This window comes from Spironucleus salmonicida, chromosome 5 (assembly GCF_000497125.1).
Source record: "Spironucleus salmonicida strain ATCC 50377 chromosome 5, whole genome shotgun sequence".
Taxonomy (NCBI): domain Eukaryota; phylum Fornicata; order Diplomonadida; family Hexamitidae; genus Spironucleus; species Spironucleus salmonicida.
In genome coordinates this window covers 990,620-1,018,527 of record NC_090600.1, presented here as the reverse complement: position 1 = coordinate 1,018,527, position 27,908 = coordinate 990,620, and the positions used below count along the sequence as shown (strand labels likewise).

The 27,908-nt window shown below is 40.7% G+C and overlaps 14 protein-coding genes across 14 annotated transcripts; 8 read left to right on the top strand and 6 right to left on the bottom strand. All coding sequences in view use genetic code 6, as the record gives it.

The window, feature by feature from the left end:
* Positions 1-4: 4 nt before the first annotated feature.
* Positions 5-322, top strand: SS50377_25178 (uncharacterized protein; the record flags this gene model as incomplete). The annotated part of the gene is made up of 1 exon (XM_067909012.1): positions 5-322. The coding sequence occupies one exon, from the start codon at positions 5-7 to the stop codon at positions 320-322; it is 318 nt and encodes a 105-aa protein (XP_067763833.1).
* A 206-nt stretch (positions 323-528) lies between these two features.
* On the bottom strand, positions 529-846 carry SS50377_25177 (uncharacterized protein; the record flags this gene model as incomplete). The annotated part of the gene is made up of 1 exon (XM_067909011.1): positions 529-846. One exon carries the CDS (start codon positions 844-846, stop codon positions 529-531), a length of 318 nt encoding a protein of 105 aa, XP_067763832.1.
* Positions 847-1,151: 305 nt separating this feature from the next.
* Positions 1,152-1,550, bottom strand: SS50377_25176 (uncharacterized protein; the record flags this gene model as incomplete). The annotated part of the gene is made up of 1 exon (XM_067909010.1): positions 1,152-1,550. One exon carries the CDS (start codon positions 1,548-1,550, stop codon positions 1,152-1,154), a length of 399 nt encoding a protein of 132 aa, XP_067763831.1.
* A 1,850-nt stretch (positions 1,551-3,400) lies between these two features.
* Positions 3,401-6,241, bottom strand: SS50377_25175 (uncharacterized protein; the record flags this gene model as incomplete). The annotated part of the gene is made up of 1 exon (XM_067909009.1): positions 3,401-6,241. One exon carries the CDS (start codon positions 6,239-6,241, stop codon positions 3,401-3,403), a length of 2,841 nt encoding a protein of 946 aa, XP_067763830.1.
* A 586-nt stretch (positions 6,242-6,827) lies between these two features.
* On the top strand, positions 6,828-7,598 carry SS50377_25174 (uncharacterized protein; the record flags this gene model as incomplete). Its single annotated transcript, XM_067909008.1, has 1 exon — positions 6,828-7,598. One exon carries the CDS (start codon positions 6,828-6,830, stop codon positions 7,596-7,598), a length of 771 nt encoding a protein of 256 aa, XP_067763829.1.
* A 1,728-nt stretch (positions 7,599-9,326) lies between these two features.
* On the top strand, positions 9,327-10,772 carry SS50377_25173 (uncharacterized protein; the record flags this gene model as incomplete). The annotated part of the gene is made up of 1 exon (XM_067909007.1): positions 9,327-10,772. One exon carries the CDS (start codon positions 9,327-9,329, stop codon positions 10,770-10,772), a length of 1,446 nt encoding a protein of 481 aa, XP_067763828.1.
* Positions 10,773-10,998: 226 nt separating this feature from the next.
* Positions 10,999-12,444, top strand: SS50377_25172 (uncharacterized protein; the record flags this gene model as incomplete). The annotated part of the gene is made up of 1 exon (XM_067909006.1): positions 10,999-12,444. One exon carries the CDS (start codon positions 10,999-11,001, stop codon positions 12,442-12,444), a length of 1,446 nt encoding a protein of 481 aa, XP_067763827.1.
* Positions 12,445-12,459: 15 nt separating this feature from the next.
* SS50377_25171 (uncharacterized protein) lies at positions 12,460-13,383 on the top strand (the record flags this gene model as incomplete). The annotated part of the gene is made up of 1 exon (XM_067909005.1): positions 12,460-13,383. The coding sequence occupies one exon, from the start codon at positions 12,460-12,462 to the stop codon at positions 13,381-13,383; it is 924 nt and encodes a 307-aa protein (XP_067763826.1).
* Positions 13,384-13,450: 67 nt separating this feature from the next.
* SS50377_25170 (uncharacterized protein) lies at positions 13,451-13,741 on the bottom strand (the record flags this gene model as incomplete). The annotated part of the gene is made up of 1 exon (XM_067909004.1): positions 13,451-13,741. One exon carries the CDS (start codon positions 13,739-13,741, stop codon positions 13,451-13,453), a length of 291 nt encoding a protein of 96 aa, XP_067763825.1.
* Positions 13,742-13,793: 52 nt separating this feature from the next.
* On the top strand, positions 13,794-14,195 carry SS50377_25169 (uncharacterized protein; the record flags this gene model as incomplete). Its single annotated transcript, XM_067909003.1, has 1 exon — positions 13,794-14,195. One exon carries the CDS (start codon positions 13,794-13,796, stop codon positions 14,193-14,195), a length of 402 nt encoding a protein of 133 aa, XP_067763824.1.
* Positions 14,196-15,286: 1,091 nt separating this feature from the next.
* SS50377_25168 (uncharacterized protein) lies at positions 15,287-15,586 on the top strand (the record flags this gene model as incomplete). Its single annotated transcript, XM_067909002.1, has 1 exon — positions 15,287-15,586. One exon carries the CDS (start codon positions 15,287-15,289, stop codon positions 15,584-15,586), a length of 300 nt encoding a protein of 99 aa, XP_067763823.1.
* Positions 15,587-15,727: 141 nt separating this feature from the next.
* On the bottom strand, positions 15,728-16,030 carry SS50377_25167 (uncharacterized protein; the record flags this gene model as incomplete). Its single annotated transcript, XM_067909001.1, has 1 exon — positions 15,728-16,030. The coding sequence occupies one exon, from the start codon at positions 16,028-16,030 to the stop codon at positions 15,728-15,730; it is 303 nt and encodes a 100-aa protein (XP_067763822.1).
* Positions 16,031-17,461: 1,431 nt separating this feature from the next.
* Positions 17,462-23,014, bottom strand: SS50377_25166 (ABC transporter family protein; the record flags this gene model as incomplete). The annotated part of the gene is made up of 1 exon (XM_067909000.1): positions 17,462-23,014. The coding sequence occupies one exon, from the start codon at positions 23,012-23,014 to the stop codon at positions 17,462-17,464; it is 5,553 nt and encodes a 1,850-aa protein (XP_067763821.1).
* A 3,005-nt stretch (positions 23,015-26,019) lies between these two features.
* Positions 26,020-27,717, top strand: SS50377_25165 (uncharacterized protein; the record flags this gene model as incomplete). The annotated part of the gene is made up of 1 exon (XM_067908999.1): positions 26,020-27,717. The coding sequence occupies one exon, from the start codon at positions 26,020-26,022 to the stop codon at positions 27,715-27,717; it is 1,698 nt and encodes a 565-aa protein (XP_067763820.1).
* Between the last annotated feature and the right edge of the window lie 191 nt (positions 27,718-27,908).

Sequence of the window (27,908 nt, the reverse complement as noted above, 5' to 3'; positions counted from 1 at the left end):
CCTAATGCGAACAGCTTGGGTGTTTACTACGCCGTGGTCGCGCCCGCTAGTGGTTCCCGTACTGCAATGCTTTATCTCCCGGCTGCGTTTGATATCCGTGAGAATGTGGTCGGGACGCCGCGCACCCGCAGGATGCCCGAGATCCTCCGTGCTTGGGGTACAGGGTATCCCACACAATGGCTACTAGCCTGTATTAGGACTGTATTGTGAGTCCGCTGGTAGTAATAAACTGTTGGGGTAGTTTCAGTGCGCGGTACGCCTGCCTCCCCTCAGCTTGAGCTGGATTCGGACTTCGCCGTGCATTTAAGTGAGAATATCATGAGTATTATATTATAGGTCTAATTACAAACTTCTGCTAACCTACCCGACCTTTCTCATCTAGAGTCAGATAGCATTAAACATCGGCAGTGCTCGGAACCACATATCTACCATTGCAGTCATGACCTCGCAGCGCTACTCCCCGCACCCATCGAGGCCAGTGGACCTCTCAGCTTCGCCTCCAGGATCAGCCGTTGAGAAAGTGCAGATTCACGAAAGGAGAACCCGCCAGAAGCAACCAAAACTGTCCCCTACGACCGTGAACCACGCACCCTTGTCTCTCCAGAATACCATTTTCCAATCACCGTTTAGCTCTTAGGAATATATGCCGGGAGTCCGCAGCGCCCCAACAGCACAGTAAAAGCCACTGCATGTACAAGCCAAGGTGCTACCAGACCTGTAAACTCGCGTGAGTGATGAACTACCAGATCCCACGTCCCTAGTGTCAGACAGAGCCATGGCGGCTTCTGGCGGACTTTCTAACGTGGGGTCCTTCTAGTTCACGGATCCGTACTCATGTTCCTGCATTTTCTGGATGCAGAAATGCATGATCTAGGTCAACTTTAAGCGTCCCTGCTCCTGTTCTCTACACCACTCATGGACTCATCGTCGAAACTCACCTGGCAGAACCGCACCAGTTTGATGTACGACTAGACCCTCGGGAGTAAATCTCTATTGGGACTGAATCAACGGTCTAAGTTTTCTTTTACGGTACTACAGCAACTCTACGAGGTTAAAATGAAACTTTTTGGTTCCAGCATTCGCTTAAACTTGGACGTTCGCTGCCTTGAGCGCGTTATTTGGGACCATAATTGACTGTGTGGTTAACTTTGTCAGTACGGCTCTTGGGCGACTTTCTGAGGATTACCGCCAGATAGTACCGAACAAAAAATGTACATAGCGAAGTAACTGCCGATTAGCTGCTGGTAGAGCCACCGGTGGACTATAACTGGATGCATCACAGGTTTCGTCATCGTCAGCCAGCAGCTCCCATTCCCTTTGAGTAATTAATTTTCCCCCAGTATTACTTCCGGAAAGCCCTTTATCGTGTCTCTGAAATTCAGCCCCTAACCGCGGAATCTAACGGAAATGAGAATCGTGTATTTTCCTTTGCATCCGCGCAACTTCAACGAACGGCACCAGATGGACCCCGCAGAGCTCCTAGCCTTATTCTCCATAAACTGCAGTTTGATGATTGCGCAGGGGTAGCGCTGTATTCGCTTTACCTGCATTTTTTGGAACTTTTGAAGTCGAAAATGCGGTGGCAGATCGTTTTCTCACATAGCTCATTTTCGTGTTTATACAACTTTTCAGACGATTTAATCCAGATTGTCGTCAGCGTATTCCAATTGACCCTCGAAATCTGGCGCCTGCTGACGTCAGGAGCACCTATTTCGACTTCCTGAAACCGTGCATTTCGCATTTAATATAACAAAAAGCCATTTTTGCGCGCGAATCCGACTGCTTTAGGTGCAAAAAATTTTAATTTTGTAGCTGAATTCGCGTATTCCGAATAATTTGCCCTCGAGAGTAAACCTCATGAAATAAGTAAATTTGTCCTCTAAAATTAATAAATATGTGGAATTGGCGTTTTCAAGTTTGAGACTAAAAATTAATTATGGTGATGTTACGTGGAATTCCACTACTTGTATTTTAGCGAGTGGCTCTTGCTGGTGAGAACAGTTTGGGCAAGTTCGGAATGGAGCGATATTTAGGATAAGAATAATTTATTTTAGAGGTGATATAACAGATGAATTAGATTAAAAATATTAAGGAAAAGGGCAGATTATTGAGGAAATAACGCATTTGTCGGTTGTTATAGAATTGAAAAATTGTTTAAAAGAAATTTGAACATACAGCATTAAGTCTATCTGGCTTTTAAGACTTGGTTTGAAAAATTCTAGGGAACAGCCGATGTTTCAAAAAGGCATAATTTTGATATATAAGAATATAAAATTTTGGAATTACATTCGCAGCGGAGATCACGACGCTGATAAGATGCTTTTGCGCAGTTAGCTGAAATCGAAGAATATTTGTATGAATAGTGCCAGCACTGGCTTCACTGTTCACCTGGGATTGCTGCTGTAGCTGAAGCCAACATATTTGGTTTATTGGTCAGAAGCGATCGAATTCTGGTTATATACACTAATAAAAGTGGGAGAAATTCACCTGAATGTCTTAGGTATAGGTATTAGGATATCTAGTCGGATCCCCTATCTGGCATCTTGTGTGGGATGAAAATGTTGTCAGGAGAGGTGTATGGGGTGCAAGATAGTAGGCTGGCTACAAATATGCTAGAATATATATGTCAAATAGCAACTATTAAGCAGTAGCGCCTGACATTGAGAAAAAGAAATGGCAAAAGGACAGCAGGGGCTTAAATTGATCTAATATATCTTCTAAAATGGTTACTCTTGTTTGGAAACAAATTTAACTATCACAAATCGTACTTAGAATATTTTTTGACGTATAATTGTAAGGTATAGAGCCTGTAGCCGCTATACTATCAGGAAATAGCCTTCTACAGTCAGCATCAACTGATAAAATGTATACTACTCGTGTTGTAAGTGTCAGATTAACTGGTGTCAGAATTTTAGAAATGATACAAATTTGGAGTATGAAAGTATGGCAGAAATAAGACATGCCACGTGAACCTGCACAATGTAGACGTTATATTCAGTATATTTTATCAATCATGCGCAGCCACATTCACATGGAGCTCAGTTGGTTATATTCATCTAGTATCAAATTTTGTATTAATACAACAAGTTTCGTTGTTAAATGATTTTATATTGCAAGCATAAGCTTATTGGAATGTAAATAATACGATATATAATAAACTCTCTGAAATATGAGAATGACTCACATCCAGCTTATGAGCAATGTGGAAATCGGCAGACGTATCATATATTGAAGCTACAGATAGAGTTATATAAATTCCTTCTGATGAATGTGTGTAAAGTACTTTCACAGCAGGTGGCTGAAGAGTGATTGGATGGGTTAGCGTAAGCGCAGCCAATAAACATATGTTGCAAGTGGTCATTAGAAGGATAATATTAGAATAGAGATATATGAAAGGGATTCACTCCGCCAGCGCCATACCCAGTACGACCAGTTCACTGGACAATTATCTGATCTTTAGTTGTAACAGGAAGATAGTAAGACTCGTGGGCAGCGCCGCCGGTGTGTTATCATCATTCTGGTACATCATATTACCACGCTGGTAGTAGTGACACCCCACAGTAAGATTCAGCTTAACATCCATCCCAGCTCTCTGGATAAATGTAGAAAGAGCAAATTATGCGAGATTGGGATCAGCCAGCGTCCCAACATCCACATTAATGTCACTAACGTCAAGAAGGGTGGCTGTCTTAGCCTTAATCAGCCTGGATATTTCAGGCATATAATTTTTCTTAACGATAATATGATGGAGCCGTAGTTTTTCTATGCGAGGAGCAGCGGTCAAGACTAGCTGATTGACATTCACATTTTCTAGATCCAACACCAACACTGATGGCTGCAGGTATAGCTACGCGATAGTATAAGATTTTCTGTAGTATCCGTGCACTACTAGGCTCTGAAGCCTGTTTGCCTTCTGTAGAACATTACGCAATGCAGTTTTTGGAGCATTCACATTAATCATTGAAAGTTTTCGTAGGTTTAAGATTTAGTCACTACTACACTACACTCCGTGAATCGTGCACTATGTGAGGAAGATGCTCCGTATGGTAGAAGAGATGTAAATAGTGCATATCATTTATTCAAGACATAATGTTTCCAGATACTTCCCTGAGAATATTTTTAATAGATAAAATTTATAATTAGAGCTTGATCGGCCACCGCGTTCCAGTGTAAGGTGTCGTAAGCTATGCATCTTTTGCAATAAATTATTCAGTTAACTTTAATCACAGCTTACATCCAGCAAGGTGAATTCCCACAGAGCTGATAGTGACTCAGCATTGCACTGAAAGTCAGTAATCGTGCAATCCTTGAGAGTAACTGTTCGTATACTTGGAGGAAAGTTGATATTGTCACGTATTCTATCTAGCATGATTATCTCCAGCTGCTGCAACATTGACATATCTAGTGGATATTTTTAATTATTATCTTTACTTTTCATTGTTAGATTACGCAACCCATGTGACTTCTACAGTATTTTATTAACGAAATTCTAATAATAGGATACTTCAATTATGGTAAATTCCTGCAGATGAGGCAACGATTCAGCATCGATCTGGACTTTTTTAATCTTACAATTGTTAAGAGTAAAGCTTTCTATGCAGGAGGGCAAGTATATATCACCATAAATGTTGGAAAACTTTACCATCTTTAACTACGTTAGCGAGGAGATGTCTGGCGGACCGTACTATAAGATACCATTATCTTTAAGTTTAAACTTCTGCAACCTATGCGCATTTTAAAGTATCTAACTTAGGATAGTTTTATCATATTTAACACTACACAAGGTAAGCTCCTACAGTTACGACAAAGATTCAGCACTAAATTAAATACTGTGAATCGCGCAATCCGTGATGGTAATGCTGCGTATGTTAGGAGACAAGTAGATATCACCACTCATTCTATCAAGCACTAATACCTCCAGCTATTTCAAGTATGACATACATGGTGTATGTGAGTAGTATATAGAGTTACCCATTAGTGTTAGGTTTCGCAGTTATTTTGCTTTCTCTAGTAAATTACCAAGGAAAGTCTAATCATGAGCTATATTTATTATGGTAAGTTCTAGTAGGTCCGGAAGGTAGTTAGAACTGTAATATAATTTGTCAATCCTACAATTCTTGAGTATAACGATCCGTATGCAGGGAGATAAATATATATTACCACTGATATGAGTGAGCACTAATATCTCTAGTTGCTTAATCTCTGAGATGTCTGGTAAATATTTTGAATACCCACCGTTAGATTTTAGTGTCAGCTTCCGCAACTATTTCGTCTTCTGCAGTATACTGCTCACATAATTATATCCATTACTGACCTCATCCCAGATAAATTCCTGCAGGTCGGGAAGCAATTTAGCATCACACTGGAAGTTCGTAATATTACAATCTTTGAGTGTGATACTTCGTATAGTTTATGGTAGATATAGATCAACATTTATTTCAGTAACAACTAATGTTTCCAGAAACTTCAACATTGAGATATCTAGTATCTAAACTTAATATTTGCTATAATATATACCAACATATTACAGCGTCAGATTACGCAGCCCGTGGGCCCTCTCCAGTATCTTACTCAGGAAAGTTTGCTCTTTATTAATATCTACTATGGTAAGCTCTCGCAGGTCCGGTAGCGAATCAACATCACACTAGAAGTTAGTAATCTTACAGTTAGTGAGAGTGATACTCCGTATGCTATGGGATAAGTAAACGCTTCCCCTTATTCTAGTGAGCACTAACATCTCCAGTTACTTCAGTTAGGTCATATATGGCGGATACTCGTAGTCACTACCATCACAATCTAGCGTCAGGCATCGCAGCTGGTTCGCCCTTTATAATACATGGACCAGATGCAACCAGCCGTGACTCCCTAAGCATGAGTAATAACCCCCTTAAAATGTGGAGGACACTGCCACCTCTGCGAGGTTCGGGAGGTCTCGCCCCTGGGGGTTGGTGCACGCAATGGGAGAGTCGACGATGGTGAGCCTGGCGAGGGCGCGGCTGACCTCCATACTGCCGCTCACCCGCTCCAGGCGCAGCTCTCTCACGTTCTACGCATGCTTCAGTGGCTCCGTGCCATCCATGTTCGCAAGATCCAGTCGGGCCACCCCGGCCAGGCTCAGCGCGGAGTCCCACCCGCCGTCGAGCGAGAGGTGTGTATCTGGGGAGGTGGAGGTGCCTGAGCCCCCCTGGGTACTCTGGGGACCATCCCCGCCGCGGTCTGCCGAGCACGCACTTTATGTCATTTTGATAGGGAGTAGCAGAGTGGCGAGTACCAAAATTCCGGTGTCTTGCGGTGCGCGTCCCTGGGCAGCAGAAGCCAGCCGCACCCTCCACGAGGTGCCAGCTTGCCTCCGTGATGTTCTTTGCGGCCCTGGCCAGCGCTCGTCCTGCTGATTACCTCCCGCCCATCTAGTATGCCACCATGCGAATAGGAGCCCGCAGTCTACCCCGGCTCCCAGACGCCGCTGGGCGGGTTCTTGAAGGCGCTGCGACCGATGCCACGGTCTGAGCGACGTTCGGGCACGGGCGCAGAGACAGGTCTGGGCAGGTACGCAATGCTATATCGATATGGAAGAGCGGGTTTATCTGCAGACTTTGGAGGGGTTGCGATAGAGAATCCCAACAATATGCTACCCCATCCATGCTGGTCGGGAGAAGGGTACCCCGGCAGCTCTCAAAAGGGGCCCTGGGAGTGAATGCCAACCGCGATGGCAATATCGGCGTGGAAAAGTATTTGCGCCGGGTCGTTCCTCACCTCAATACCACAACGGGGATATACATGTATCTGCACAGCTTAGTGTAGGCAGCATGCACACTTTAAAACGGTGGATGCAAATTACTCCTAGCGCTGCCTCGGTAGAGTCGTTGCGGCGGGGTCGGTACTTTGCTAGCGACTCGTCCATTACTAACTTCGCAGCCCCGTTCGTCCCCGGGCAGGACAGCCGGGCGACCACTCTGGCCACGTAATGTGCTATGCCATAGCGAACGTCGAGAAGCGGCCCTGGGTCGGACGTGGGCCACCAGCTAGCAATACCGGCACGCCCTCAGGGCAGGGCACGGCACATTCAGTGGTTCGGACCCGACGCCAACCCAGCTCACAGCGAGCACGAGATAGTTCCAGGCGGTCCAGAGGAAGTCGTCTTGCGTGATGATTGCTGCGCTGGTACCGCTGGACACGAGCCTACCATGTTGGGGAACCGCTCCACGTGGATGCCAGATATTCCGAGCAGGGGCGGTGGCACTAGGCCTTGGTTGCTCCCGGAAGTTGAGGATACACGGTTTAGGCCGTTGGCGTATATTCAGTAATATAGTTCTGAAGCGGAGCGAAGATAGCACGATAGGTGTATGCCTGCGTGCTAAGCAGTGGTAGGCACGCGAAAGGCACCCTGGCTAAGGAATCGCAGACTGCCTGTGACCCCGCAGGCGATCTCGGCGGCTTCTTTGTGTTGCTTCACTCTCCCTCACCACGCAGCAAATACACGCATTGATGTTAAACTCGTCTCTGGAATATGGCACTATCCCGCCTGCAGTTCCGGAGGTCCAGTTAGATTAGGATGCCCGGCACCGCGACCAGTAGCGCGCAGTCCCGGTCCAGGCTGATCCTTCCACGCTCTTTGTCGTCCAGCTCACACCACACCACTACACCGCACGAAAGCATTCTAGACAGAACTAGTAGGCATCGAGCTCCCGGCAGGTTAGGCTGCAAAGGGTGCCGCGCTAGCTACTATGGTCGCCACCGGCCATGCACCAGCTGCTGCCCCTCATGCACGAGTAGCAGAAAGACTCTCCATCCGTGTTCGCATAGTGGATCTCAATGCTGCCCCGCAGGAAGCACATCCCCAAAGTTCAGTGCAGTGTGGTAGTTTTAGCGATGTCTACCTCTAGAGCATTTAAAGATCCCCCACTTCACCAATACTGATTTATCGCATGACCTGATGCAGATGCTCTGGCAATTTTACGGGATGTCTGTCATACTTCCCCTGTGCCGCAGTAGCTAATACATATTTACCATCTTGTGCATCAAATATGGCGGTAACGTTATAAAAAATATCGCATGAGCTATGTGAATGACAATTTATTCATTGTGGATATTTGTGAGAGATAGCATAGATTCTATATTACTTACTTTCTAATACGGGCTTAGGCATTGAGTCACTTTTTGTGTTATAGCTCTTCTACCAAATATTTCCAAATCTGAAATTCGCAATTTTCAAAATAGTATATATCTACTCTGAACAAAACAGCATGAAAGAGGCATACTCAATATTATTTGCACAACTACAGGTATGACACATTGAGGAAATTATGCTCTATTGTGATATTTTATATACAAGTAATTAACATCAGACTCATTTATTTTAAATATAACTTTTGAGATTGAGAGCGCGTGTATTATAATGGTAACACCATAATGACTGTGAACTCGTATTCTTGGATTAATAACTTATCCGAATGATAATCACTAAGTTTCCAATTTATTTTTATAGAAAGCCTTGCATACAAACTTGACTAGAGTTAGCTATTGTAGTATTTTACAAATAGTTTTTATAGTCATTAATACTACTCATTACATAATTATCATAAATGTATATTCCTAATTTCTACTAACCGCATATAAGGCTACATTAACTTGACACTATTATACTAATTGGGTCGCTAATATGAAGTAACCATGGTGGAATTGTACATATTCACCCTATTTCAAGTCTGGTATGAACAGCCAAGCCAACGAATACACATTATAGAAACTGTACTGTTTTAAGGTTTGGGATAGTATATGCTTACTTCTTACTTTTGCTAATATTAGTGTAACTAGTAAAATTTGTAATTATTATATTATGGCGTAAATATATTCACACAATATAAACAATAGACGGAACAAGAATTACTAAAACTAAATAGCCCTAAGCAGCACTCCTAAGAAAGCATAGAACTTAAGAATAGGTCGATGAGTGGTTTTATTAAATGCCGTAATATCCAACGATTACATTAAATAAATTGAATTGAATATACTACTGGAGATTAATTGGCCAGCGCGAACATAGTTCAATTATCATTTACCTAATACACACTTGAATATATATACCTCAAATACTAGTATAAGGTTAGAAAAAGTTATAATTTCTTTTACTCAGTGTTTGATACTCGCGATAGCATAATGAAAATGCAAATAGTTGTATAATCTACCACAAAATTAGTATGGTTATTTCTATATAAAATCAAAGCACCATTTACCAATGGTAGCTCAACCTGTGGTTTCCGCAATACATTCTTTGGGAATTATCTTAGTTTAGTCAGAATATATACTATAATATGTTGTCTATAAAAATGTTGCTGTCACTATAAATATCATGCCTTTTGAATTCAAAGGCAACCTACTTAATGCAAACCAATACTATGCACTTCCAGTCTGGCCTCAACCCGTACCTCCTCCCAAAGGAGAAAATTCTATGCGACCAGTTCATGGGCGAAACCGTCAACTTAGTCATTTTGATCGGACCGTATACCTTCAAAGCCGATGCTATTTTGTACTCATCACTATCTCGGGTGATTTTAGCGTCCGAAGACGCAAACCATGATGATATCGACCTGTATACCGTTGCAAAGTTCACTCTCGTCCTCACGAAGCAGCTCGTGGACTAGGCAGGATAGATTGACTCTTTCGCGATCAGAAGGTTCAGCAGGACCTCGTGCATCAATTCTGGAATTTTTATCTGCGACGATACCAAGATGCAGCTGCTTTTCAAGAACGAGACCTGTGCATTCGACGCTAGTCTAACGCAAGTAATTGTGCAATTTTTTAACTAAGGAGATGTAATAACCGTAATGAATTAGAGTGCTGGCGTTGTTGACTTCGACCAGATAGCCGTCATGGACGTTAAGGCGACCTGTGCCGACCAGGGGTGCCGTGATAATTTGTCCCAGCTCAGTTAGCTCGACGCAGTGTTTGGGTACTTCCTTTTCAAGACGGAATAGAAGATGACCAAGAAGGTTCGTGCATACAATAACTCCGGTATTGACGCGGAGGTGGAGCTGGAGCTCACATTCTATATGCGGAATTTGGCGCAGGTCGAGTACATGAAGTCGTTCACAGACGTCACGCAAGTCGCTATCTTCCACGTATAGAAGGAGTATTTCGTCGTGACAAATTTTCCGAACCTGGCCTAGGACATAAGTGGCCTGACCTTCATTATCACCAACTCCACTGACTTCTTCTCCCTGACCTCACCACCCCAGTCCACCTCCGCATTCATCATTAACTGCGTTGGTACCTGCGATAAAACCCTCGCCGCTATCCATGCTACCATGGCTACCGACAGTATTTCTTTCGCCCTAGCACAGCAGACTGGCACATAACAGAAGATCCTCATACCTGCGACCGCGCTCTTCACGTGCATATCTGCATCTGCCATCAAGTTATACAAGACGCAGATCTGTGCTGTGATTGAGCTGTATGCTGGTTGTGAGTTTGATTTTGGGGTCCAGATCGTGCGAATCGATTTCGACGGTCTCAGTTTCCAGGGCAGTTTCGCCGTAAACTTCGTCGATGTGGCATACTGCTTCGAGAGCGACTCCCACATCAGCTCTAGCATCCAGGGCGGCAATAGTGTTGGTGTGGTTCAGATAGGAACCTAGATCTACCCTTTCGGACATGTTTTCGCACTGATTGAGAGCTCGAGCCTCTGGTTAGGCTGGTGCGTCTTCGCAGTGTTACTAGTCATGACAATGACGGGTGGGCTGCTGTGGGTGCTTCTACGCGAGGTGAAAGCATGAAAGTCGGGGTGAGCGTATGAAATTCATTCACAGCACGCAGATCAGAACCCAACCTTTCTCAGCCCTGGTACCAAATACACATTAGCACACTGTAGCGCACTGCGGGTGTTCATTTGCATGCTGTGGGCAGACCACCTTGCGAGCATTTTGCTTCACATCGAGCTGTATGACTGTGATGAAAATTCGCCCACCCTAGTCTATCCATATATGAACATTCCACTCCAAAATGCAGATCTCACTCTCGTTCCAGGGCGGAGGTGCCTTTCAGTACCTCCTGCAGACCACGGTCGATGGCGTACTATACAAGACGCCACTTCGCAGGGAGTCATCATAATCTTCGGAGCTGCTTCCGCACACACCCACGTTCCAGCTTCTCTGCCAGGCCCCGGGCCGCCCGATCCAGGTGCACGTCTTAGACTCCAGATCGGGGCAGATCTAGATTCAGGGGGTCTCCCTGCGCTACACCGTCGACTCCACGTAGAAGCTTCGCTACGCTGCTTTCGAGGTTTCCACCCTTCAGCGAGTATTTCCTGAGCGCGCGGTCGTCCACTTCTCGTAGTACTCAGCAGATGCTGGTAGGCATGTGGTTGTCCCACAAGGTGACTTTTCGGTAACTTGGATTATGTAGACGCCCGTAGGACAAATTGAGACGGCCAGACTGCACGTGGGTGGAGGCCCTTTCAGCTATTTCCAGATTGAGCACGGAGTTCCAGAGTTATCAGCCAGTCAGTAACTATTTTTGATACTACTGCAACAAAAACTTAGCCCCAAACAGACAAAACTTGCTGCGGCGCTCCTGCCGCTATTTCGGATGGATACTCTAGGCACGGATAAGCAGTTTTAGAAGCTGGCCAAAATCTCGAAGGGACCACCTCTAAGCCTTTCAGCCGTCTTACTACGTGTATTTTGTGGTAGTCCTGGGGAGCTCCGGACTCCATCAACTTCCCTATTTCTGCTATCCGAGGAGCGGTTAACGGTGGACTAGCTTCGCCCGGTAAAGGTCAATGCATCCTCTTATCGAGTATCCCCGCAGACTTTCTCGCTGCTCGGCGCGTCCTATGGCGCCACGGTCCCGTAGACCGATTTCTTTGTGCATGCAATCGACTTTTCAGATGAGGCACCAGTGGACATCCAGCTCTTCCGAGATCTCCTCCGCCTAAACGACGGCAAGACCTCGATCGGTATGGGCTTCCAGACTTTGGAAGTGTTTGTCGAAGGATCGTACGCGGCTCCTGCTGGGTCTCCTTGTATATACCAGCAGGTGGTTCGGAAACGCATCACATTCCAGTAGTAGACCCAGACGCATGCAGAAGTCCTGGTATGTAGTTAAAATAGGCTTGTGCAAGCGTAGGCCGACTGGACGGAGGGATTTTCGGAGGATTCATCTGAAATACAAACACCAATGATAGAGGCCCCTAAGGCTCAAAAACCTGAAGCTACGCCACGGCACGTTCACAACAGCACACCCGGTAAAGCAACTGCACTGAAGTCCTCATTTTAGGACCGGACGACGGCTACCAAGCTGCAGACCTTCCCGAAACGAGCCAACTCACAAATGCAGGTCCCATAGGTTCTAGCTATGCCGGGACCAGACACAGCTGCTGCCAAAATCGCGAAGCAAATTAACGAGGCAAAGCGACGCGTGAAGGCGCTGGGCTTTTAGCGGAAGTGAGTGGATTTTCGCGGCATGTGTTAGGTGCGAATTTTACTTAGAGTTTTCTGCAGCAGTCTAGACTTGGAGGTCAGTGCGCAGAGGGAAATAGTTAGGGACGCTGACATGTTAAATCGTGTAGTGGAAAGCCAGAGATTAATTGGTGCTCGAGCTTGTGTATTAATTATCAATATATTTCGATCCTAACGGTTTTGGGCCTATTATGGGCTCCGCACGCACGTTTGCGTTTTTGTTTAAATTTATTAACCGCGCATTTTACGCTAAAGGGTATACTCTGCCCCATCGAGATTTATTGCAATTGTCTTCTCTCTGGTAGACACAGCCTGTTATTTAGAGCTCAACGTTGGACCAGCGTACACTCTAATTGCTATGGTAACCACTATTGATCCGAATAACGCTATGGCTAACTGCTTTTCAGCTATAAGTAACACTGAACCACTGACAATATCGACCGGAGAGTTAAGTAGCAGGTTGTGCTGTCTCATGGTCCAGCTCTTAGCATTAATAACAGGAGGGGCACGCCTACCCCTTGACGTAACTACACGGGACTTGGCTTTGTATGGTGAAGCAGTCACCGTTGGGGTCCGGGATATGCGGGTAGCACTTGTTCTCGTGGAGGATGAAGCCGAGGTAACAGTTGTTACAGAAGTACGAGGGCACCTGGCCGTAACAATTTCCCGCGCATTCCGAAAGCACGCACTTCGCCAGGCACTGCTGACCCACGAGGACCTTCCCCGGGAGGCAGGAGGCGCAAACCACCCTTCCCACCCGTTGCAGTAGCACCCGTCGTCAGTGCCTGCACCTTCCACGCACCATCTGCGAAGATAAATCCGTCGATGCAGACATTTCCATGTTGACCTATCAGCGATCCCGAGGAGCTGGAGTACCGTACACCAGCAGGGGAGCACAACAATATCCTACGTCCGACGCCCGTAATGACATACACATTCCCGTCCGGCGATATTTTCCGCCATAAGAACGTTCATACAAGCTATCGCAAATATTATCAGCGTGAATGCACCAGTGATATCTCGTCCGAACTGGTTGTTCGCATCAATTTCTTGCGATCACGTAATTTGTTGGTCATTTTGATATCCAGGAAATTCATAGCAGCCGCTACCCCATATGCCCAGTACGCCATACTGCACAGGTATGCACCCACACTACACCCTAACCGCCCCTGACGCAGAGTCTCTCCCACTATGCCAACTGGAAGTACCCGATTTGGCTGAAATCTTCCGCCCCATTTCCCCTATCTGCCTCTTTGCAAGGCGCACTCCATCCACCAAAAACTCATTGGCGAGAAAACGCTTTCTGGGCGTAGGCGTCTCATTTTTACTTTGCACAACATGTTGCTTTCCCTGCACTTCAGAAACGGCTACCGAAAAAACAGAATTCCGGAGTTCGCCTAGCCCCAAAAGTATGTGCGCCAGAGCGTCAACTAGGCACAATTTCGCTTAAATTCCGCCCCAAAATGCTCCAAAATGCTCCAAATCGACCCTGGCGCCCCGCATGCGCGGAATCTCCCAATCAAACTGCCAATTTCGCCAAAACTGGTTCCCTCCAAATATGAAATCTGTAGCGCTTGTTCCCAGGAACAGCTGCTGCAACTGCACGAATTGTGGCTCGAAATTCAGCGTTTCCGAAGCATTATCCGGAATTTTTCCGGAGGAATTGTGGAAACTGCGCGCGATTGCATTTTACCAACTTTCAAGTTCGCGATTCTTTGCGATAGAGAGCGGCAAAATTGACGTATCAGTGAAGTATTAAGAATCTAAAAATTTCAATTTGATTTTGATTTTTCACTCCTATTCTTAAATTTTATTATTTTGAATTGTTGTTTTTTACAACAAATCTAGCCGAACTGTATAATAGCTGGCTGGTGCTGTGTAGTATCTTGTTGAGCAGTTCTTGGCCAAATGACTGGAGCGCAGCCTGCTTTTTACTCAAAAAATTACTCTCTTCAATAAATCCCGATTTAACTGATGAAAGGATACAAAACTTTGCATCAAAAACTACTAGCTCCACAGTATTATCCGGCGTTTCCAGAGTTCTCACTCAATAAAATTTTAGGATGTTCCTGAACAAGGCGACTTTTAGGGAAAATTACAGGGCAACCTCAATAAGCAAGTCATATTTTGATTTTTTTAAGATCAAATATGATCAATCTGTATGTTAGTTCATCTTATTAAATGAAGTTTTCTGAGCAATAAAAGTATATTGAAAATGTATAATAATAATAACTTTTTAGAAACTTGACATACAAAATTTCTATCGTAAAATGCGACTTTTAAATGAAGTTATTTATACTTCATTCTTTAAGATGAAAATAACCTGAAAAAGAAGGATAATTGCAATTTTATAGTTAAAACATGGAAAAAAAAGTTTACTTGAATTGGAAAATAGGTTGGTAAAATTAAAATAAACTGGAATTAATACATGAATATAGATAATTATGTAAACTAAGAAAATAACATTTAAAAATAATATATGAAAATATAAATATATTATTTAAATAACTTTAATTGTTGTATATAATTCCATTATGAATAAGTAGCAGGTGATAATTATTAAAATATTTAGATAATTCCATTTAATAATATATAGAAATTATATATTTATGATTGGTATATGGTATTATTGCAGTATTTAAGCATTAAGCTGGCCAACTTTTATAAAAGCTTTATTTGTATAGTTTACGATTAAAATGTACTCAAATTTATAAATATTTTGAAAATATATATCATAAAAACTAAGAAACTCGTAAAAACCTAACATTAATTTAAAAGTTTCTAAAATATAAATTTAGATAATTTATATGTAAATTATATATAATTCTATTATGAATTCAAAATCAGTTATTAAATTAATGAAGAAAGTTGTAAAACGTAAATCATACTCTATTTTACCATAATTATGCAATATCAGAACTAGTTAGACAACTAATGACATTCTACCGCCGCATGGATGCCCTTAAATTAAGCTATAAATTTAGCCCATAAAGATATCAAAGCGGTTACCTGATATTTGTAGTTATTCACTAAATCTTAGCTCATCCGCAGAAGATACTAATTGGCTGGATGATGTAACTGCATTTACAGATGATGATGTTTTTGCCGATTATCAGCCTCAGAAACTTTGAATATTTAAGCTGATGCGAAGTATCTAAATTGAATAGTTCGATTCTACATTTATTGTTTGTATTCGTATAGTAGATGGTATGTAGATAGCCTGGTTATTTGGCAGATAACTACAGATAGTCTCAAAATAATGAGTTTATATTTCAGTTAGGTACTTCACTAGTATCAGAATGAACATCGTTCAGTGATTCCGGGTGAACACTCATAGTTATATCTAATGAATCTTACCTGTATTGAAGACTTGCATCATGCACTGTTTGATAGGGGTGTGTCGGACAAAGTGGTGGCAATTACCTACAATATTATTAAGGGGGTCTTATCGATGTGAGAATCTTTTACGATGGACGTTATAACAAAGTAATTAGTAAAGTAATTTTTTTTAAATTTGTTGGGATAGATGAGTACAACTTTGTTACTAATATATTACTATAATTACTTAATTACATTTATTTTTTTTTGTCAAAATCGTATCAGATCAATAGATATTAATATCTATATAAATTATGTTATATATTAAGCTACGTACTCATTTCTTCACGAATATTAACACTAGAATTTGTACAGTATGTTAAATAATCTATTATGATCATCACCAAAACTTAATTCTGATAAAACTCGAATATTATATAAAAATAGATTAAAAATAAAAACTTTAATTCAGTGTAGCAATTATTTTTAAAGCCAACAATTTATTATTTTCTTCACCTATATATTGCAATCTATAATACTAATTATAGTTAAAATCAATAATAATATGATATGAATCCAGCATGGATTTATTTTTTTTTAATAATTTTGATGCACATGTCGAATTTCAAATACTATTAAGTAAATCACTTATATATAGTATTAATGTAATAATACTTACTAAAAATAAGATTTTCACAGATTGATTTTTTAAGAAAATAGTTCATAGCTGCAGATAATACTTTACCTGATATGGTGTATATTTATGTCTTGAATAACATCATATTTCAAGTATTTAATGTTGCTGATGATAAATATGCACTAATAAGATAATATTCTCAATTAACTTACAAATTTCCTAGCTGATTCAACCAATTTTAATAATATTCTATAATGTTAATAATACATATTCCACTTCGTTAATACATTTTCGAAAGAGCCTTATGTAATGATTAGTTATAATCACCCATCATTGGTAATTACAGCCTCTCCATAAATAATATTCAAGTACAATAACTGCTGAAAGTTAGCATTTGAACACATTGTAATAGTAATAATTCGAAATAAGTAAGTTATAAAATTATTATTTTTAATTATAGATGTTAGATAGTAAAATAATATGGACAAATTTCAGATCACAATATTAAGTAAAACTCATCTAAACCATTGTTTACGCAATAAAAGTATATTGAAAGTTATAATGTACCTACTTATTACGACTATTTAAAAATTTGATATTTACTTCTAAAGTAAATATACTTCCTGATTGGAATCAATTTAAATTTACGAATAGAGACTTTAATAAATAAGCTTATTTACCGATATAAATATTTTAAATTCACAAAAAGAACTGTATCTAAAATTATTATATTCTTCATGCAACATATAAGTGATTAATTTTTATATACCAATTAATTTTAAGTCACATCACCAATAACCACTCTAAATATTCATTTATACTAATTAAAGTATTGCTATTAACCCTAGACTATCTCTATATGCGAAGCTGCTAATGCAGCCTGATAAAAATGCTTCAACTTTCAATATAATTATTAAATTACTGAACTTAATTCTACATGTAATCCATATAATAATATATAATTTCATTTGCTCGAGTATACAAATTTTCATGTAAATAATTATTATATAATTATAGCTATATCATATCAACCTTTCCTCTTTAAATTCCCTCAGAAAACCTGTCCCACCAAACTTTCCAATTTCTCCTCAACACGTTGGCTGCTCATGCACTCACTTCCCTTTGCTACCTTAATTACATCTTCGCAGCCCGCACTTTCGTCCTTACCAGCTCCAACAACGTCCAAAAATACGTCCTCAAGACGAATTCCTTCAATCACCCAATTTTCTTTGTCTAATGAGCACTCTTATAGACTCTTGATGATCTGCTTCGCTTCGGTTCCTTTCGGCATTTCAAAAACGTAGAATTTACATATATTATTATATATTCTATTGTACCCAATTCCATTCTACTAAAAATTACTTTCTAATTATTATATCTATTCTAGTTCTATTTTTAATAACAAATTGAATTCTAATTTATTTCCCTTCCTAATTTTATATATATCACCTTACTATATAATAATGCCATCTTTCATTATGACGCATTTGTCGCAGAGCGCTTCGACCTCCTCCATATCGTGACTTGTCAAAACGACCGTTCTGCCAGTCTGAATAAGCTTGAAAACGGCGTCCTAAACGATCAATTTGGTCGTAGCGCCGAGGCCGCACGATGGTTCGTCCAGCGCGATAATCTGCGGATTCGCGGCTAGGGCGAGGCTGAACGAGACCTTGCGTTTTGTGCCCTCTGAGAGGTCCGAAATCTTTGTTTTCGCGATTTTTCCAAGCTGCATCTGCGAGATTATGTCGTTTATCGTCGCCTGGTGCGCTGTGTTCATTTGCGTGAAAATCACCAAGTGATCCAACACCGTAAGGCTCTCAAACAGGATATCGCGCTGCGGAACGATCGAAAATAGACTCGAAACGGTCGCGGAGTTGAAAATGTTCTGGTCGTCGCAGATTGCGGCGCCCGAAGTCGGACGGTAGATCCCCGCCAGGCAGTGCACGAGCGTCGACTTCCCGGAGCCGTTCGCGCCCAAAAGGCCGAAAACCTCGCCCTTTTAGACGTCCAGGGAGACGTTTTTGAGAGCGTAGTTTTTTCTGTCGTAGGAGTGGGAAACGTTCTGGACCTGCAGCGCCAGTTCGGGCCGGTTTTGCGCGGCCTCGACGTCGCAATTCTGCGGTTTTCGGGCCTAATTTTTGAGCTTCGCGGCCAAGAGGTCCCAGTTCACGAGCAGGAAAATGAGCGCAATTTGCAGTGCGAGCGCTGCGATTGAAATGCCCAAAACGGCGTAGTCGGGCTCCAGGAGTGCCACCACCAGCCCCTGCTAGTAAACAAAGCCGTAGGCCGGAATGAACACGGCGATAACGATTGCGAGTGTTTTTCCTGTCAATCCCATAATCTGGAAAACGAGCGTGAAGATTACGATGAAAAACGACGTCATCGATGCCGGTTTCGAGCGCTTGGAGAGAACGGCGAGCAGCAGACCTGTGGGGACCGCAAAAACGCACTGCAGTAGGTAGAACATGACCGTGAGGCCCTGACTTCCACCCAAAATGATGAATGATGCGATTATCAGCACGATTAGGAGGTTGCCGAGGCCGATACAGAGGCCCTGGGTGAGATAATAGAGCAAGGTGACGCCCGCCCACTTCGTTTAGGAGACGCCGTGCAACTGATACAAGCGATTTGCCTCGATGTCGTACTCTTTGCCGACCTGAATCGCTGTGAGCACCAGTGGTAGCATTCCAGTTACCACGAATTCGATAGACGAAAATGAGCTTAATCTGGATTTTTTCATGGAGGGATCAACTAGAATGTTCGGATTCGCAAACACGGGCATCTCCTCTAGGACGTACGAGTAGCTGAATGTCCAGGGGCTGTAGTCGCTAACGGTTTTGAATAGGAATTTACGGAAAATGCCGCCCGTGAACTGGATTATCGGCTGTGATCCCATGTTCATCAACTGTACGTTTGAGCGATCCGGAAGAGTCTAGGTGGTGTTTTTGTAGAGTTAGTTAGCTGTTCTGGTCCCAGAAACTGTCTGTAGCTGAAAATTATCCAGCGAGCCAGAAAAGTCTGGTGTGAACGTCCCGTTGCACGTGTACTTCACTGACGCGTTGAAGAACACTCGCGCGGCATTCTGATCGTAAAAATCGCCAGCAGCGCCCACGAACGGGAAAATGGTCGAAATCTGCACGTCCATTTCGCTTTCTGTGTCCTTTTTGACGTCGAAAATGCCCGAAATCAGTTTCCTGTTATTCTCCTGGAAGACCTTGTTGACGTTGAAAACGGTCCGATTCTCCGGGAACGAGGCAAATGCTAAATCGCTGATCTGCCGGTACTACGCAATAGCTTCATTCTGGCTCTCAACGGCGAAGAAATCGGCCCCCTGGATTGTTATTTAGCTGCCAGCACCGCAGCTGGTCCCGCAACTGGTGAGGCATGCAGCTTTATCGAATACTTCGCTGCACGCAGTGAATTATTTCTCAAATTCGAGGCACTGGTTCGCGCAAAACTGCATCTGTGCGCAGGCCTAATTCGGCATTTTGAGCGTCTGGCTCAAAATGTACGGTAGCACGCCGTCGCCGGCGGTTTACGTGAGCGGGTCATATTTGTTCTGATATAATTTGGCGTAGTCCGGGCCAGCAGTGGGGACCTCAAAGGATGGGAGGCCCGCAAATGCGCTATTCGATCGCACCGCGAACTGGTATGCGAAGGTTGCGAGGCTACCGCTTCGGTCGCCCAGCGTCGTTTTCTGCGCACCATCAAGGCCCAGAAAGGCGAGATAATTCGCGCAAAACGGCTTACTCGAGGCTGAAGTTTTGGCGAATAGAATAGCCGGCGTCCTGTTCTTGAAGCAATTGTTGAGCTTATCGTATGGCATCGCCCCGGTATTTAGCATACATCCTGCAAAGCACGGTGCCGCGAGCTGAACGAACCGTTTTCGGTCATCTGAGCTCTACGCAAAACCCGCGAGCTGCTTGTCCAGCACGGACTGCAGGACGCGCACGAGGATAGAAATGAGGACGCATATTGCGAGCATTACGGCGAGGATTGGAAGTTTCTGGTTCTTGTAGTCGTTGTAGGCCGATTTCTTCATCAGCGCGTTGAAAATTGAGCCTTTGGGAGTTCGATGCTGAAAGTCGTCGGAGGCAGTGTTGTCAGGCTGGTAGTTGATCAGTTTCACGTAAATCTCCTGGATTGACGATTTATTCACTTGGTAGTCGTCAAAATCGTTGTTTTGGATGAAATTCGACAGTTGGTCGTAGGCGGAGAGCAGTTGATCGGTAGTTACTCCTTCTGTGATGGTAACTTGCATAACGTGCTATTGGGCCCTCACCAAATTAATTTTCACGTCAAGTGTCTCTTAAAGATTTATGAAATCTTGGCTCGTTACATTCTTGGACTTGTAGAGGCTTATGTCGTAGTTTTTGACGTCCCCACGCAAGTCAAATTGGTTTATGTTGTTCGCAACAGAAATTCCATCGCTTAAAACAGTAATTGTTTGCGCCATCTCTTGCACTTCTGACATGTCATGACTGGTCAAGATGATCGTGCCTTCAAACTGCTCTAAAACTCTCCAAATCGAACGTTTTAAAACGGGATCCACACCTGCGGAAATTTCATCTAATAGCAAGAAATTTGAGCCTACAAGAGCATTACAAAAGGCTAACCTTCTTAGCATTCCTCCAGACAGTGATTTAGCCTTACGAATTTATACAGGAGCAGACCCAAGACCAGTTGCTACTAGTAGGTTCTGAACTATGCCGCTAATGTCTGTTATCTCTTTTTGAGTCATTTATGACCTTATTTTAAGACTTAGAGTGACATTTTCAACAACTGAAATATTCATCCAGACATTACTAAGATCTTAAGGGCACAAACCAATATAGGGCTTAATTTTGTAAGCGTTAATATCGTCAGTGAGGTCCTATCCTAACACCATCAATTCCCCTGATTTAATCCGCTTTTCTCCAGCAATAATTGACAAAATAGTAGATTTCCCACTTCCGCTCTCAGCAACTAAAGCGCATACTTAATTCTGGTTTAAGTCCATATTTAATCCCTTTAATACCATTTTTTTCTTATAACCCGCCTTCAAATCTCTTGTTTTGAATCCGCCACTGGCCTACTCGATTTTCTAATAAAAATTTTTCTTCGCAAAGAATAAAAATGGTAGCCCCCGGTGCCCTTTTTCGGGCATCCAGTGTGCAATCAGCAAAATGAGCAGCGGTACTAAAATCAAGCTCTGGATTAAAGCCACTAACATGATTATCCACAACATTGGAATCTGATAAGTGCAAATGTCCGAAATCGTGCTGGTGCTGCAAATTCGTAGCTAGGAATGATATCCTTTATAATCCGTGAAAATATAGCTAGCCGGAGTCGAATTATCGAACTGGAACCATTTGAACTGGGCTATTGAGACGAAGCCACTCGGACCTGCCGATTTTATCGCATCCATAATAACAGCAAGCGAGAACAGCGGAATGAAGAACATGCTGAGCCAAATCGCGTAATTCTTGACCAAGCTTTGATCGAAAAGTGACGGAATGAGGATTCCAAAAACGTTCGGTATAAGCAGGACGCCGAATGCGAATACGCAGGCAATGATTGTCGGCGGCGATTTGTGCGCCCCGAAAACGACCGAAATGAGACACGAAAATGATATAATGATAACCGACATCAAAATTGCAGAAATAAGCCCGAACCCAACGTCGATACCGCTAAATGGCGGGACACCCGTGTACCTCCAAATTATCACTCCCAAAATTCCGCCTAAAAAGACCGGAGCGCCCGTGAAGACGAAATTGTACGCCCAAAACATGCCTTCCGAGACGCCCAAACGCCGCAAAACGACGTGTGACTGCTCCCTGTTGACTGTCGCCAGGATAGTCGCCAGTACAAGAGAAACGGCGTAGCCGAGCTGGACGGACATGATGAAGAACACCTGGGAGGGGATCACCTGACCCGTAAACGGGATCGGGTCTAGCTGACTGAAAGAATAGTTTATAGTTTTTCCGGTGAACTTTTTGACCAAAATGGAGTCTATTTGAGACTGTAGAGTCGTCCCGTAGCTGGTCCAGAACGGCTCGAAGGTGTTCTATTTCGAAGAAATTTTGTCCGGATTCGCCTTGATCAAGGCGTTCAGCATGGTTGTGTTCGTAATAAGGTTGACTGAGAGATTCTTGGGCATGGCACCAATGGTTCCGTCTTCGACCAAGTTAATATGCATAAAAATTTCATCATCACCACCGGCTCCAAAAGTGTATTTAGCCATTAGCGTATCAGATATTTTATCTATAAACGCTTCATCACACGTGCTTACCTGCAGCAGCTCCATGGAGTCAGCACAGAAAATTTTCTTCATCAGAACCTTGTCGAGAGTTCCCTCGTTGTCTTTGATGTTTTTTGTTGCAAAGTAACTGTTCGCGTTGTCTAAAGAGGCGAATGACTTGGTTTTGACAGCACCCAGGCCGTTCATTTGAATCAAATTGTCGACCACCAATTTCGCGTTTTCGGAGGCCGGAGAGTACGAAAAATATACAAAATTTGCTGAATTGGAAGGGAAAGCCGTCTGCTACGGAAGGTTCTGGACCTGCACTGGCACTGCTTTTGCCGGAGGTGCTGAAGCGCCAAAAACGGTAAAAATAAAGAACATGATGTATGGCATTAATATAGGTAGGGTGACTGTTAGAATCATGAGGGCGACGTTACGCTTTGCCTGGCGTAGAAAATAGTCCACTAATGGCAGCATTATTGAAACTACAAGACGAATAATAAAATGTTTAATTTAATATAATAATTGATATACTATAAAACGAAAAAACGTGTAAAAAATTAATTTGCTATTTTTAACTATTATGTATACTTTTAAAAATAAATATTAAGATCTTTACTTAATTTTTGTTTTAATTACAAGTCCAGTTTGCAGGAATTCAGGGTTACATAAAAATTTATGATAATAATCACTATTTATTGTTGGATAAACAAAAACAGTTTATGATAAAATACATTATTTATATAATCAAATAATAGGATATATAGAAACAAATAATAATTATTATTTTAGGTAATACAGTATTATATCTTAATATAAAGAAAACGTTTTAGCTTATTCTGACATTTCTGCAGTTGTATTAATTAGTTACTGAAAATAGTATTAGTTCAATTCGTATACTTAGATTAAGTAGCACATATCTAATAATTTAAGATACTGAAATCGTATACTATTTTAATATTCAAATCGATAAATTATTATATAATATTAGTAATATATTTAATCTAATATTATTTATAATAACTTATATAAATATGTCAATAATATATTTTATAAGTATTATTGTTAATTTTAAAATTTAAGATATTGTTGTGTAATATGAAAAAAAATATTTTTATATAGTTCTGATATAATATTAAAAGCATTAACTCATTGTTTTTAGTACACAATAAAAGTATATTTACAAAACTTATCAACGAAGCAAGTAAACGTGTATATTACTCATGAACATCATTGCCTTTTTATTGCCTTCTAATATTAGAACACTCCACTATAATTCGTAAATACTTGTACCCACTCCCACCTGAACAAAGGTTCTCCATACATGATTTTTATAAAAATTATTGCCCAGCCTTTAATTCATATGTACTCCATCCGATTTCATCTATCTTTGAATAAACTATATAGCACCAACATTAATTGGATATAATTTGATTAGTCATTCAAATTATATCTGAAATCTCATCTAGTACCGTCGCTATAACGAATACTCCATTAACTTTTGTAACACAAACAGGACTTACAACCAAATAAACTAAAAATTAATATTCTGAATCTTTAAACTACTATATATTTCATTATTATACATAGTATTCTAAGATCACCGAGATTTTCTGGATGTATATATTAGTTTTGCTAGAATATACTGAATTTTTCTGAATAAAAATTAATTTATAAACATAGACACACCAAATCTAAACTAAATGTTCTAGACGAACATAATAATAGTCGTATCCTATTATTGCAAATCATACATTTTAACTCCACCACAACCTTAGTAAATAAGCTAGAAACAACCCAACTCAGTTTCTACACATATCTTCCGTCAGCTCCTAAAATTTAAAACTTTCATAAAATATTCCGCTCAGATTTACAGAAACATTACCTTTTATACCATTTAACTTAATCTATCATCGTCAATATCTTCTGATAAACTGATATAATATTTTCCTTCCACCTCTATTATTATATCATAAATGGAAACAATCAAAACACGCAAAATCCCTCAAAATGATCCAAATTATCTTTATCCAAAATCTCAGCATTACGAAGCCGTTCTGCGCCCCAAACGGAGACGAATTCGCAAATTCCTAGTCCAGAAGGAACTGGTTTATTATTTCCAAGAATATTTAAATTTGGGGGTCATTTGGAGGTTAAAAAGCGATTATTTTGCGTCGAAATGAACTGATTTAGCATTTTTCCAATCGCTTTTCTACCTAAAAATGAAGGAACTACTAGTTAAAATCGATCTATAACTAACGATTTTAACTGCATAACGGCTCCTTTAATAGCTAAAAACACAAATTTCACACTCAAATGAACCGGCTCGCCTGCGAACTTTGGCCTGAAAATCGTCTTAATTTCAGTGCTTAAATTGAAGGAAAAATTCGAAAATGGCTCAAAATTAGCAATTTGGCCTGCAAAAATGTGTTTGAATGGAACCAAATAGGGCTGGGAAAATGAAAGGTTTTTGCAAAATTGTTAGCTAAATTTTAAGATTTAAGTGCTTAGATGAAGCAGAATGACAGCTTTTGGTGAAGGTAAAATGTGAGTAATAATGATCTATGGGGCACGTTTATTGTAAAATAAGACTGCCATTTGCAAGTTGATTTTTGCATAATAGAGAGCAAAATGAGGCTAGTCGAAGAATTTAGGGCTAGAATGTAGAACTGGTTTTTGTGTTTAAAAGGCGTAAAGGCATATAATAATGCTTTATTATTTTTGGGCCTGTGCTCAATGTTGGGTTTTGTGGTGAGGTAGAAAATAGGCAGAAAGGCAAATAATGTTTGATCGTGGCTGATAGAGGTTGTTAGTAAGATTAATAATGCTAGTAAAAGTTGTAGGTGACTGTGAAAAAGATGATTGAATCTGAACAGTTCATAACTTAAAATATTTTTGATAAACTTAATGTGAATTTTGAGCAAGAATATTAATAGATTTTTACTAGACATTGTAATAAGCAAGTGAGACATCTTTGGGTTCGATAAGCTAATTCAATATAAAAATCAGGGACTTTTTATCTGCATTTATAGGAAATGTATTAAACTAGTAATTTAGTTTATAATAATTGTGTAATTTTTAAAAGAAACATTAATAGTAAAAGAGGCTAAGCTAAATAATGAATGCTAACTATAATTACTATTAGATTCTAAATAAACTTGAAATAATAGTAATGTTATAAATAGTAACAGAGTAATAACTTCTTTGCCCTATAAGTTATTGTTAGGTTTCAAAAAATGAGAACATAACTGCATTTAAATTTTTTAAGCTAAAAATAGTATTTATTCTATATAAAAATATATTTGCCCTAAATCTGGAAATAAATCAAAATATAAATAGTATAGTAAATATATATTAAATAATGTTTATTACAATAGTACTATTTAATGTTATTCACTCTTTTAGACACAATATCTTGTCTGGACTTGCTATTTACGTCTGCCGGAGGACCATAGTGGAAAAGCAGTGCTAATTGGCAACAGTCTGATAATATTTGTGAGCGCTTTGGAGTTGAGTGTGAGGATGGAATTCCCGTAGTACTTGACCTTACGCGTAATAATCTACAGGGCACCTTGCCTGATTGCTTTATTAATACTAGTTTTAAGGAAATTTATCTCTCCCATAATAATATTTTCGGCCCTTGTCCTTCTGTACCTGTAGCCATAGAATACTTCCATATTCGGAACACAAACATTACTTCATTGCCTACTAATATATGTAAGTCTGAAATTAAGTCACTAAGAGCTTCACTTTCTAAAGTAAAGGGTGATTTCCTATCTTGCTATTTGAATATTGATGATTTAGACCTCGCAATGTTAGGTCTTGTTGCATAGTAAATTGAGACTATATAGATCAAATCAACAGTTTTAAAAATATCGCACAATGATCTTAGCAAATTTACCTTCATTTTCAACGGGTAGCTGCTTATTCTCGATGTAACAGGAACTGGTGTAGGTGGAAATATCAACATTAAAGCAGAGTTAGGCCTAAAATAACTAAGTATTGCTAGTACTGAGTTAATTGTTACAGGAAATAGTCCTTAAAATCTACAAGTTTTTGATATTTCCTATACCAGAAATGAAGTTCCCCATCCCGAACAGTTTTCATCTGCAATTCGTATTATTGCCGCTGTAGGAACAATTTAATACAAATTTCCTTATTCTCTTAACGATATAAGCCTCCTATCTCCAGATATTTTTATGGATTTCACAAATACTTCTTTCTTCTGCGGGCATGAGCGTAGTGCTACAACAGACTGCTTCCTGGTATAAATTTTAAATCTTACCTAATAAGGAAATTCTGTTAATTTCGAGCTTAATATTCAAATAAAAAACTCACAAAACTACTCTTTTATAGGTTTAACAGCGAGTTATGAAAACGTCTAAATTGACTGCGAAGCTATCAAACATAAAGTTCACTGTATTTCTGACAAATAGCTTACTGAAATTGCAGTTTTATTCAACAACTTTACAATAAGTGCATCAGATGCAAATTTCGGCAGTGAAGTCAAGCCCAGTGACATTCTCCCAGAATTTGTTCAAACTTCTGGTTTTAAAATTATTCAATAATAAATATTTGAGCACAATTTGACTGTGACCGGAATGGCTAACTGTCCTGATTACACGGAGTTTCTTGAAGATATTTTAAGTCCTATTAGCTTGAAATATCCCCAGATTTTAAGCAAGTTTCAATTCGTGTTCCTTCCACTTTCTGTTCCAGTTGAAGGGTTTGTGTTCCAAACGTACGCAATGCACGGACAGTGGGAGGCGTATGGTGACTCTGTTATGACCTGTGCTGAAAGAATTATGTACCAAAGGGACTTCGTTGAGAGCTCATTATGCTATGCGTAAAAACCCAGTCTTTCCCAGTGCTTTGCATCTGACTGGACTGAAATTATAACATGCGCGAGCGAAAATCCTTATATCGAGGCTGATAGTAGATATGCGTATGACATTTTAAATTCTGGGCCGTCTCCAACTGCGTTTATTGATAACATTGAAATACAATACGAGAAATACGAAGATGTAGTTCGTGCAATGTGTAATGTTTTGGGGGACATTGATATCTGCATTAAAATTATCTGAATTGCATGTTTATTACTATATATTATTTATACCTAACGAGCAAATCATTGCTAATTGAACCCTTTCAAAAAGTCATATATTTATTGGAATATGTGCGTTTTCCTAATTAAATACACATATATGTAACAAATATTAGGAAGTATATCATTAAAACTAGTAATCAATATATACTAGCCTAAGGTTATGTGTAT